Genomic DNA, 13,553 nt, shown 5'->3' on the forward strand with positions numbered 1-13,553 from the left:
AACTTCCCACGTGCTCCATAACTCGATAGTGCACAGCTAAAAGCATGAACCAATTGTTTTATAACATAGCCGGTGGAATTGTGTATCAAATCCGACGCGAAAAACGGACAACAATATCAGAAGCGATTGTTTGCGGTAAGCGAAATATTAAGCAAAATAGGAATTGGTTTTATTTCAAATTTTCTGTTGAAAGCTCGAGTTTTAAGCTCGGAAAAATTTACGCTTACCTTTGAAGGTTGAAACAGACCAGTTTGTCATTTGTTTGGTTTTACCAGAGTGTCTTTCTGTCAAAAATTGTCGCATTTCACCCTCGGACAGTGGAGCGAATCGTGACGGCGCTGATGCTGAGTCTCCTTTTCCGTTGTTTTTCTCTTTTACTGCCTCATTTTAGAACTCTAGTCCAAGGGAAAAGGTCGGAAAATTGTCTTCGTTTTGGGACTGGTGGGCCGAGTCTCTGTTTGTATCCATTATTGTCGCGAAATATATTATTTTTCCCCGCGCTAACAAAGGCCGCTCGCGCGAAAAAAAAAAAATTCTGGCGAAGCGATTTGCTCACGCTATCAGCGTGCACTACCGGGATTTTGAGCACGTTTACGTATACTGAATTTGATTGTGCGGCTCTGCTAGCTTTGTTACAATTTATAATAAACTATCAAAACATCCCGTGCTCCCCCTGATCAGATGATACACCATGTTCATGCCATGATCTGTTTGTCATTTTCATCGCAAAATCAGGTACCAACGCCAATTGTTTCGTTTTTAACGGATGCACAGTACTCAAAACACTTTCAAAGGTCTGGAAAATGAAGCTACGTTTTCTTGGAATGGATTGCTACCTACATTAATCGTGAAGGAAAAACCAAGATAAATTTGTTTACATCTTTCTTTTTTGGTGCATTTTAACACTTACGTTGTTGCATCTATTTAAGTGAAGGACTCATTTTAGGAGAGAGCAATACAGAAATCCCGTATTGAACTCTGCAACCAATCTACAAATATGACATTTTCCCAACAGGAACAAGATATTTCTTTGCTTAAACTTCTGGTTTGTGTTTCTTTTCAGAAAAGCTCTTTCACAATCTAGTTCAACAATTCGTGCAATAATTCTACGCTATTTCTGCAATTTTGCATCTCGACTTTTGTGTAAGCCCCATCTTGAGGAATTCAGTAAAAATGGAATATTTGTGTATTGTAGCTAATTCCATTCGGGATTTTAGTGCGTCCAATACCCTATCTTTTGACCAACCGGTTTACAGATGAATGTAAATATCCATGATCTCGATTTAAAGAGATTATGTAGAGGGCAATACAAGCTTTGACACTGCACTCCTTCGAACGTCAGGCATTACTTAATAATTGGTTCATGCTTTAGCGTGCACTATCGAGTTATGTAGCACGTGGGAAATTTGGAGAGCACGAAAGAAGCGTAAGAGTTGCCCGAGACAATAGCCGAGGGCAACCCTAGCTTCTTGAGTGCTCTCCAAGCTTCCCACGTGCTTCTGGTTTTATTTTTTTTCCCGACAAGCTCTTTCACAGTCTAGTTCAACATTTCGTGCAACAATTCTACGCTATTTCTGCAATGTTGCATCTCGACTAGCCTGTAAGCCCCATCTTGGGGAAATTCAATAAAAATGGAATATTTGTGTACTGTGGCTAATTCCATTCGGGATTTTAGTGCGTCCAATACCCTATCTTACCAACTGGTTTACAGATGAATGTAAATATCCATGATCTAGATTTGAAGAGATTATGTAGAGGGTAATACGAGATTTGGCACTGCACTCCTTCGAACGAAGAAGCTAGAGGTGCCCTCGGCTACTGCCTCGGGCAACTCTTTCGCTTCTTTAGTGCTCTCCAAACTTCCCACGTGCTACATAACTCAATAGTGCATGCTAAGGCATGAACCAATTGTTAATTAATGCCTGACGTTCGAAGGAGTGCAGTGCCAAATCTCGTATTGCCTTCTATATAATCTCTTCAAATCTACTGGTTTCTCAGATTCGCAAGTGGTTCCTTATCGCGATCCAGCCATCAAAGGATAAAGGCGCCCTAGAATTCTGGAGTGAAGATGTGAGCATTGATCTCAATAGTGCGATTCCAATCTGATATTTTCAGCCAATCACAGGCCTGAAAAGTGGGACGACTTTGATACCGCCATATATTGGTATGCTCTTTGAAAGTAGGTATACTATGAGAGGATCACGACGCATGATACAGTTATTGCAGACTCGTGGCGGAGGATAGAACACCAGTCGCTCTGTTTGAAGTTAACATGAAATCTATTTTCATTTTCCTGTTCGTTTCAATTCTTGGGTTGTTGGCCGTGAAGAGAAGTGCTGCAGGTAAGTTTATTCATTTCCCTGTGCTTTTAAAACGAAGTGCTTCAGTCGTTTACGCATAGTACGTGTTTTTGCACGGCTGTGTGGTTTCCTGTAAGGAATTCTTTAAGTCTCGATTCAAGTCCGATTCGCATGAGCGGTATATATGATTAATTAATATACTTAAATAGGATTTCTAGCTGTTTCTACAGCCCGTCGGTCATACGGTCGATGCTGTTGCGCATGGGAACACATCCACCGTTACAGCGAGGACAGTTCAGCGTCACAACAGTTAGATAAGCCGATTCAAAATAGATAAAATGATCTCATTCACCCCACGCTCACACCGAAGTATATGTGTGAAAGAATTCACAGGTGCGAGTCTTGGTCCAAAGCGTGGTTCGTGACTTTGCTCGTCAATCATGCAGTTGATGCCGTTGGGCTTGGGAACACATTTACCGTTACAGCAAGGACAATTTAGCGTCACAACAGTTATATATGCAGATTCAAAATAGATAAAATGATCTCATTTACCACGCGCGTTCAGACAATTTTGTGCTGAAATTCCGGCCAGTCTCTCCAAAACAGGACGTTTGACTGTCAATGCTCTTAATGTTCTAAGCTGCTTTTCCTGCTGTTTGGTTGGTCCCTGTCTTGTCCTCTTAGTTGGTGAAATTTGCAGCGTAGTAGGCCTTTTGGTGACCCAGAATTTCATCAGAATCGTCACTTATATACACCACTATGGGATAATTGATCATGTAATCTGTCGGTATGCGTCGTTTTCTAGTCAATTCTTGTTCGCAGTGTTCTAGTCACAACTTATAGGGAAGTTTAGGAAGGGAAGTTTTCAGTCTTCCTAATTTCTCAAGTAAATTGCATGTAGTTGTTCTGTGTATAGAGGAAGTCAGGAAAAATTATGTGCTGTGGAGAATGTACCACAGAGCCAAAGTGGTATTGATCGTCGGCGAGAGGGGGCGTTCCTTAGCAATGAGGTCTCTTGAAATTTCGATGCTGACAAACAACAGCGATTCGAACCATGTAAACAACTATCGGTACTATATTAACGACTTATATACGACCTTGATACAACAAATGAATTATACAGAACGATATGGGATTTCACTACTGCTTCATAACTGCCAAGATCGCTTTCATATCCAAGTCTTTATCCGCAGTTCAAATATATGACTTTCATATATTCCCAGCCATTTATTCACCACTTCCCGGGTTTATTTGGAACCAACACAACAGGTCCTAATTGGCTTGTTAGCTCAGTTGGTAGAGCACTGCACCGGTATCGCAGAGGTCATGGGTTCAAATCCCGTACAGGCCTGAATTTTTTTCGGGCCTTCTTTTCACTACTGCGTAAGTAGTGTTTGTAACTGCGAAGATCGCTTTCATATCCACGTCTTCATCCGCAGTTCAAATATATGACTTTCACATATTCCCAGCCGCTTATACAGAATGAATTAGCCATACCGGTGGACCGACTGTCAATCACAGCGAATAATATCACGGCAAAACCGACCAATCAGTTTTCAGCAGACTCATATGACTCATAGCACTCGACTGTACAAGAGAAGTCATCATTGTTATGCTCTATGCATTTACTCTCTAGGACTGAGATTTCAAGCCTTTTGTGCTCACTAAAGCCGTCCGCAATTAATAGGAGTTTTTTCGAAGAAAAATTCGTTCGAATTTCTACGGGACAAAGGAAGCTGTAATGGGGAGATTTTTGAGACAGCGCCGTCTTTTTTCGCTGACATGATGGGATCTTTGTTTGCACTATGATCGAAGTGTGATCCGACCGTCTTGTCTGATTTAAAGACGGTGCGCACGCCTGGTTGTTGTAGGCAGCGACCGAGAACCTCTGAGACACTTTCAATGTAGGGTAGAACCGCAGTAAACCAAAAACCTTGGACGGTGTTAGAAGATCGATCAAGATAAATAGAGAATAATATATGGGCGCGCGTAGATATGGAATTTCTCTTCGAGTGTTTAACTCGATAGCTCACAAGTGAGCGAACGAGTGAGATGTTGAGTTGAACACGAGAAGAGAAATTCCATATCTACAAGCAACCATGTATTATTTTGTTTATCATATAAACAAAGTAACCCTTTACTGGGAAGAAAAGCCGACTTCATTAATGAATATTATAACTAAGCAGCGGTCCCTGATAAACAGGTACATCTGTACTAAGATTTGTTTCCTCCAACTCCCCCTCCCTCCTTCTCCTAGGTTTTTTTTTTTTTTTTTTTGCTCCTGCCTTATGCACTCGACAAACTCCGGACAGCAGAATCATCGGAAATGTTACTTGGGCTATACATTTCAGTGGTCAAGGAAAACTGTCCAGACCAATTTTCAGGGTTAACATTGAATCAAGCTGTCCATAAGAATCCTTCGTAGGTCTAACCCTCTACGTGACCCTGAGGAAAAGTAGTAAAAGGACAAAAAACAAAGAAGAGAAATCTTCCGATGATTTACTGAGGAAAAAGTGGAAGTGCAAATAATTTATTCAGGAGGTGACTTTACAGACACGAATGACAAGTTTGCTTTGTATGAACCACGAGACATTGACGCATTTGATTTTTTTCCTGTCTTTGCTAATGACAAAAAACAGCTTTTATTTCTGTGTCCTTTACTACGAATATGGCTTTCATATTCATTTCTTAACCACATATATGATTTTCATATATTCACATTCATTAATTGATCACTTGACGGGTTTATTATGAACCAACAGAGTGACCAACTCCCAGTTGGCTCGTTGGGTCAGTTGATAGAGCACTGCACCGGTATCGCAGGGGGTCATGGGTTTATATCCCGTATAGGGGTACTAATCAGTTTAGAGGCACTTATTGACAAAAACAATTGGAACGAGGGCACCAAATTGGATCTTTACGGTATTTGCTCTCTATGGCCGAGATTTAGTCTTCCATGTCCGATTAGAGATGTATGTATTGGAGTGGGCTTTGCGAAGAAAATATATTATAATTTTCCTGGGACGAAGGAAGGCCATAAGGAAAGGTTAGACTGTTAGTTTTTTTGTCTCCCTAGTTAAGAATTAAAGCGTTTTCATATGTTATTTTGACTTGCATTTGCAAGAACTAAGAACTGGGTTCAAGAATTAACTTTTCCTTTTATCAGCATAGGGCTTTCGCAGCTTCGTTGGGTTGAATAGATATTCGGTAATCTTCTTCCCTGAATGTTACTACTACGATTGGTTTTTTTATTCGAATAACAAACATGTTTTATTGAAATGAGAAAAAAATTTCTGTTTACTTTACAGATAGATGGCAAAAGCAGAATACCGCGCCAGTGTGTTTTGGCGCAAAGAGCGGACAGTTTGGAAGATTCTATGTTAAAACTGCTTTTAAAAGGGTGGCGGCTGTGAAGTTGGTTCATCTCTACGGGTACGTGTCCTGTGACACACGACATGTCTCTTATTGGTCTTACTGGGGCTGTGGCTTGTACGGCTGGGGACTGGGCAAGATTAATGTTGTCATAACAAACTCAGGCGATCAAGTTCTTTTGCCGCCACACGAATTCATCGAACATCATGGTGCTAAATGGTCCAAGGTTCCTGGATATGACTCATTTTCCTCGGAGTTAGTGATCTCCTCTTTCAGTCCCTCCCACGTGAACTACAATCAAGAGTTACGAGTGTGGTATGGCGAGGATCTGATGAATACCAGCGAGGCAGACAATGGAGGCACCGTTTGCGTTGATATATATGCAATTTTCGTCTGAGCTTTCACTGAGCAGCAAGTAGTCGTAACAAAACTTTTCATAGTCATAAACTAGGAAAGCGCCCATTTTTGATATCAGGGTTATCATGCACTTTTCTGTTCTTAGGACCAGTCCTTATTTACCACTGGGGGGAAGGGAGCAGGGGAGGGGTAGAAGGATTTGATTGCAGTTGGGATCAAACAGTTTCAAGGGAAACGGAGGGGTGGGGTGGGGGGGAATAAGTCCTCGGTAACAGAGTATAAAGTAAAAATTATATAAAACTGGGTGTTCCCTTTTTTCCATTCATCCACTGTCCCCTCCAGCCTCCCCTCTTCCCTCCTTTAGGTGCCTGGCTACGCAGGTTATGATTTCTAATAGGGTCTATTGTTCTTAAAAATAATCCGAAAACTCCCCCTCCCCCCTGGGGGGCGATGAATGATGACTGGTCTCTAAGGAAAACAAGTTCATTAGTTGACAACTATAAATTTAAGTGTAAGTGGGACTGGTCAGGCATTTCACCCGCCTGGATGTGCTCTTGATCAAATGTAGTTTCCCGTTATCATGTACTCCGGAAAATTGTAATCTGTCGGAGTGCTTTCAAACGAGGGGTGCACCTCAAACAGTATTGATAATAGAAATAAAAAAAAGTAAAAACATGTAAGGTCAGCTTTATGTTATGTAACAAAAGCAACTTTCACAAGGAAAATAAAAGAGTAACTGCTGCCCGATGAGTCAAGTTTCTTTCTTTCCAAGCCTAGGGACTCATCTTCTCCTCGAGCCTCTAAATGCGTGTAAAATGTGGCAAATTGACGGAAACGACTGAAAAAGAAGAATAATTACATATATTATCAAGAAAGGTCATTTCTGTCGATTGTAAAAGCAGTTACGCTTTGAAATCAAAAAAGGCGTTTAAAACGAAGTCCAAACGGATCACTAATTCGAAACTATTTTCAAACCTGAAAGCGCATAAGCTGTTGCATGCCCAATTTTTTCAACTCCTAGCCGGGTATGGGTAACTGGCTTCTAAATTCTACAGTGTTACCCTTGAATCATACATAAGGTCACAACAATAAAGAAATTAATCACCAATTCAAGAAGCTCCTGATTGCCAAACAAATTCCTACGTTTGTTTACTTTTGCGTTTTCTTCTTTACAGATCGAGCCAATTGTTAAATAATCTCATCTCGTTTAACTAAATATTAAATAAGCACTTCGCTTTCATCTGTGTATATAGTCAAATAAACTGAGCAGCTGGTCCATACCGGTGCAAAAACATGTGATGTAAAAACAGGTGACACCTGACGTTACATTGTACTCGTTAATCGATTAAGAAAGGGATGGCTTATCAACAAAAGAGAGAACAAAACTTGAATGATATTTCTACGTTTCTCATGAGTTCAACTTCATTCCATTTCCTCTATTTTTTAAGCGAGCTGAGATAAACTTAAAGAATGCCAATTTCACCCTTAAGCTTTGCTGAGAGCCTTTGGATGAGGCTTTATTTGGATATCGCGGTCCCCAAACCGTTAGACAGTCCGGGCCATAACCATTTCTGGATACTTGATGACGTCACAAACATGGATGTCGTAGTGGGACATCGAGGAAACTCACTCATTACTTTATTCGAGCCCTAGTGACTTAGTTCCCTACCCATATCCCATGAAACCTTGTAAAATTACAGAAGACAAGCAATTACACACAACAAGCAAAGAACTAATGGTGGTCGCGATGACGAGAAGGAAAAATTCAGATGAAAAGTCGGGTGGAGGTCCATGTTGCGAAGGGCTCGATCGGGGAATAACCTCTATTTAGTTGAGGTTTTCAGGTATGCAACATTTTTTTTGATTCCTAAAAAAAACCTTTTAAAAAACTAGAATAAATTTGCTTCCAATTTGTCAAAATTCCAATCGAGTGCACGAGGTTTTTGCTCGAGTGCACGAATGTTGAAAGTCTGTTAGTGTGCAAACTACCAGACGGATTCCTTTGTTCAGATCCATCGGAGTATCGTGTAAACCATAAATTTTAACCATACGTTGTGGCCGGCCAATTTAAAGTAAAAGGACAATTATTTATCGGACCTTTATAAGCCTACATTGTGAATTTCAGATCAAGCCAACAGCATGGATGAACACATTCAGTATCTCGAGACACTTTGACGTCTTTGTGGCACAAATCTGCCACGGACCTGGGTCAGTGCTACAAACAAAGAATCTTTTAAATCGGAGCTCTGGATGAAATTTCGAATCAATATCGATCTTGACATCAGAGAGATTCATTCAGCCAAGGCGAATGCACACTAAAAAATAATTTCAGGAAACCACGGATCTAACACATAAATGTGATTATCCAGCGAGTAAGTTCTCCTTCGGGCAAACATAAAACAAAGAGGTATTCGTTTACTGAGCTCTCACATCTTCAGGTATCGTATCCGGGAAATGTGCGATAAAAGCGGCATGAAGATGAAAATAAAGAAATCACATTGGTGGAAAGCCTTGCCGAAGTGTCTCTATTACAGCATTCCGGAAACAAAGGTTGGAGTTTAACTACACGAACTGATGAGAGTGAAATTTTCGTCTAAAACCACAAGGGACTTGTCTGTAATTGTGAAACTCGTTTAGAAACACCGCTCGCGCTTTCACACTTTGCAGTGATTACCTAAACAAACTTTCTATACAGGGTGTTCAAATCAATGGGTAATTGTAAAGGACATGTTATTGCTGAATAAAAGCTGTAGGACCGAATTTGTAGTGTTCTGAGACCTAGATTCTCCCGCGAATCGATCAATAGCGCGCAAAATACCTCGAATGATTCTCTTGCATTGAATTCGATCATGTGTATTCGTCTTAATATAGATTGTGACTACTTGATTTTATTTTATCCCACTCATGTGTTTATTGGCGTTTATATTCCAGGTATCATAATTTCAAGATCAAAGCTCCACGTGGAACACCGCTTGTTATTCAAAGTGAAGACGACAACACGTATGACTCGCATGTACTAGCTTGTCTTTTTCCACGAGAAATGGAACGCATTCCAGAGGCTCTACGAGAAGTCCAGATTTTCAGCAAATCGCAGAGAAAGACATACACTTTAGGGGATGTCAAAGGGCAGCAGATCGGCACGGTTCAGCACTTTCTAAACATACAACTGCATGCTTTGCTTCGATGTGGCAAAATAACCAGGAATTGAAAGGTAAGTTACTTTTTTCTTGCTTTACTGTTACTTTTTCGTAAAGGCTTGATGGACTGAAATTGATAATGTCTATTTAAAAATCGGAGAGAAACAAGATATTGTCTTTCCTCGACCTATACTGGAGAGAAATGAAATTGTCCCGATTCCGCGATCTCACACCTCACTCGTCCCAATTGTTATCAGTGCGCGTTATTTGGTTCAACCTTATTTAATTGGTTTTCTTGTAACCCAAAATAGGGAAATCAACGGGGAACGGACACTAACATCGAGGCCAAGCTCTACCCAGAAGTTCTCCAGATACAAACAGGCTGGCGGAGGAGCTTTTATTCCTGTGACGCTCTTGGTGGATAGACCACAGCGTTACAAAGAATTTGTGCTTGAAAGAATCCGCTTTACTCTTCCAGAATGCGAGAATGTCGAGGACATGCATGTTGAATGTTTGAAATAAACGAATATTTTTAATGGTATCTTACGTCCAGTCCTTATTAGCGAATTTTGTTTCAGCTTACTACCGCATTACAACATGGCCGCCACAAAAAAAAAAAAAAATCAGCTTCTTCTCGTTTCCAGCATCTCTCGGCCAAATTTGCTTTGTTGTGGTTTTGATCTCACCCAATCACAAAGCTCCTATTTTTTCACAAAATCACTTGCCAAGTTGTTATCAGACAGTTTGCTGTCGGACTGCTGCCATTGGATTTAACATGGTAGAACATCGCTAACTTGCGGTAGATGGTGGTTAACGTGATAGAACATGGCTAACCTGGGGTAGATGGTGGTTAACGTGGTAAAAAATGGCTAACTTAGGGTAGATGGGGGTTAACGTGGTAGAACATAGTTAACTAAGGGTAGATGTGGGTGAACGTGGTAGAACATGGCTCACTTGGGGTACATGATAGAACATAGTTAACTTAGGGTAGAAGGGGTTAACACGGTAGAATAAGATTAGCTAGGACATATCGTTACTCATACGTGAAAGTTATGACATTAATATTATTCAGCCACGAAGTATATACCATCACGACACACGACCGTTGAAAACCAGCTTGGTAACCTTGCCTCCTTTGCAAACTGAGCCTCGCCGTGGACCACACCGTCAGTTGGCACCCTTGGTTCTAAAACAATTTGTTTATTCCCATACAAACTCTTATAATTTTGTTATGACTCTTATTACGCAAGATGATCATCTCACAGCTGGAGCTTGGGCCGCCTGTGATGGAAAGTAATTTAAGCATGCAGGTTCTGATAAACAGTACAGGAATAGAATCGTGAATCGTGCCGGCGAGCCATGCGAGCATATGGGAGGTCTCTAAGGGTGCTTGCAGTAAGAATTTTTCTATCAGAATCCTCATGACCTCTCACACGTTCACACCCCTGTACCAAAAAGTGCGTGTTTCACCGCATCTGTAGCAGGGCCAATAAGAGTTTGCTTCTAGCCCTCATTTTCCTCTGTTACTTCATTGCTCGTATACGGAGGAAACTTGTCTTTTCAGACCAATTTATAATAATTTCTATTCAAGGAACAAGAAGACCCGCTATAAAAAGCACTTTGTAGGCGGTCTATATTAAATTGACATTTTTGATCAGTTTGTCGTGGTGTTCAGTGATTGATGAGGTTCGCAATAATGTTGACAAACTTCATCTTCTTGTTTAAACTGCCTTCCCAGTTTGGGTTGGAACCTTTGCAATTTTGGTCTCCTTCCAGACAGTGAAGGGGAAAAAATCGCTTTAATCAAGCCCAATAAGGAAAATAACTAAATAGGGAAATAGCAGCCTGGGAAAATGATGAAAAGTTGCGTGTAACAACCTTGTTGGAAACATTACCTGAAATTCCACACAAATAATGATACTGCAAACTCAAAAGAATTGCAATTAGCAGTTTGTACGGTCATCAGCCATTGCCTTGATTTTTTTTTATGCTGGTGTAATGTTTATTTTACTTTTTCTTTTTTTTTTTTAAATGAGACTCTATAAATGTGACCATATATGAGAAAACGTACTTTGACGCTTTTCTGTTAAACGTTACGATAGGATTTCAGTAAGAACAGTTGGGGCAGTCGCCAACGAAAATCAGCAAAAAATGACCGCTCCGTTAGAATTAGCATTCGTTTACTTAGTGACATACCGTTCAGTAACGGTAAGAATACGTTAGGATCGAATGCAGCTCACGCACGCCTTGTCTGATGAAAGTTATGAAGAGCTCCTTTGATTACCTTTGCCATCGGCCTCTGCTGTAAGAACAAATACGTTTTTTGCAAAGAAAGAATTTTAATGTCACCAGTATATTTATTGAAGGAATAATAAGTGCTGCATATAGGCGACGTTGCAGTGACTTGAGAGTGAAAAATTGTTCTGACGCTGTCATAGAATTTAACCGAAGTCTGGATTCACATTACTGGAAAATTTTCTTTTTCAAAGTTTCGTGAAACGACTGCTTCATTCCTTTTCTTTTTCCTTTTCTTGTATTTAACTAAATGCAATTTGAGCGGTTGCTTCAGCCTGATAAATCTCATTGTCGTTATTAAAAAATCTCACGAAATTAAATTCATCCTTTTTTCGGAAAAGAAGAAAAGTTTGAAGACAGAAAATACAAAATCATTCACGAAATTATGGCTTATTTGTCTCTCATTTTCCTGCATTATTTTCATTTCGAAATCACAGATAATCCTTGCAGTCTGGCCTTGACTTCCAGAAGTTTAGAACAAAAAATATGTCATGATTGCCTTGATCTTTGTTTAATAGTTGATAGCGAACGTGCAATTTAGCGTGCGTTTCACGATGATGAAAAGAGTCACTCATTATGATTCCCTCTTCTAATGCGACGAAGACGGCACCACTATTGGTTGAAATAACACTAACAAATGTGACAGCATGGAATTCAGATCAAATGTTCAATTTAAAAACGTATCATCAAATATGCAAAAGCCTTTTTTTTAAGTAGTACACTCGCTGAATCTAACTTATGAAAACGCTTTAGCTCGATGGAAGCTAGCAGAGCACTACTTTTCCTTCGGATCCCAATAAATTGTCTCATGCTGATATGTAGTTCAGAATTGCTTGAGAAATCCAGTCTGCGTAGCCAGCGGTTTTAAGGATCGTTCGATAAAAAAATAATCGCTATGGAGTCGCGAGAAAGGGCAGTGATGATGCTACCTTCCATTCCTCTCTCTCTCTCTCCCTCTTTCTCTCCTCCCCATCCCCCTCCCCCTCTTACTCCCCCTCTCCCTCTTTTACTCTCTCCCTCATCTTTGTTGTTTAAAATTGACGCAAGACCTTCCGCTAGGCTAGGAAATATAACATATCGAAAGGAGAGGAGAAGACCTCTAAATTTTTTTCCGTTCAAGTGGGAGATTTGTCATCCATCCTCCGCCTCCCCAAGCATAGTATGACTACCATTAATAACAAAATATAACATAATGTTAACCCTTTCACTCTTTTGATCTAAAAAAACAATTAATCATACTTTTGTTTTATTTTGTTAATTCTGGTCCTAAATCAAACAACACACCCTAATTGAAATTATTCTAAATTTCCATAACATGTTTGGTTCATGATGTTTTGATGCTGCAGGGTAAATTACTTACATTAAATTCAAGGCGTGATTTGTTCTTGACATTATTCCAGTTTGTTATCAAGTTTTAAGAAAAGTATTAAAAAAAATTAATTTTGTTCCGACAAAAGTTTGTAAGAAAAGGAATCATATTCCATAAAATTACATCCAGAAAAGATTAGAAGCAACACCTGTAAATTAATTCTGCCTCTGAGAAAAAATAATGATATATGAAAATCGATGCAATGGCAAAATAACTTAGTAGAGAACTTTCGGCTCATCTAAAACAAAGGTTAATGTGAAAATTAGGGAACGGTTTATGATCTCCTGTGGTTTCTTTGTTGGAGCGGAAGAGAAACGGAGTCACTGAGCTTTATTTTAAATCTGAAAACATTTTCCTGTGGTGTCTTCATCCTCCGTCTAAATGTATCGCAGTTATCAGCTGTTTTCGGAAATTATATTTTTCCTGAAACCTCCCGAATTACATTGACTCGGTCAATTCTAATACAGATATGGTTGATGAGACCCCCAGTAAGAAACTTTTAGCTCGAGTTTATCATAAACATGACAATATATTATAGAAATAGGGGGTAGATTGGCATGTTACGATTTTCAACATTTGTTGAGAGCATCATATTTAGATTTCGGCCTTTTCTATGACTATGATAAAAAAATATACGAACGACAAAAACACATGCCCCGTGACGAAGCATTCTGATTTTTTTTTCGAAACGCTCGTTGACAAAGGTAATATAACCCCAGCAGT

At 39.8% G+C, this 13,553-nt stretch overlaps 1 protein-coding gene across 1 annotated transcript; it reads left to right on the top strand.

Moving 5' to 3' along the window:
- Positions 1-2,215: 2,215 nt before the first annotated feature.
- On the top strand, positions 2,216-6,776 carry LOC113677693 (uncharacterized). The gene is made up of 2 exons (XM_027194528.2): positions 2,216-2,342; positions 5,609-6,776. The coding sequence occupies exons 1-2, from the start codon at positions 2,273-2,275 to the stop codon at positions 6,067-6,069; spliced, it is 531 nt and encodes a 176-aa protein (XP_027050329.2). The 5' UTR covers positions 2,216-2,272; the 3' UTR covers positions 6,070-6,776.
- Positions 6,777-13,553: the final 6,777 nt, after the last annotated feature.

Source organism: Pocillopora damicornis, chromosome 5 (genome assembly GCF_964200805.1).
Source record: "Pocillopora damicornis chromosome 5, jaPocDami1.2, whole genome shotgun sequence".
Taxonomy (NCBI): Eukaryota; Metazoa; Cnidaria; class Anthozoa; order Scleractinia; family Pocilloporidae; genus Pocillopora; species Pocillopora damicornis.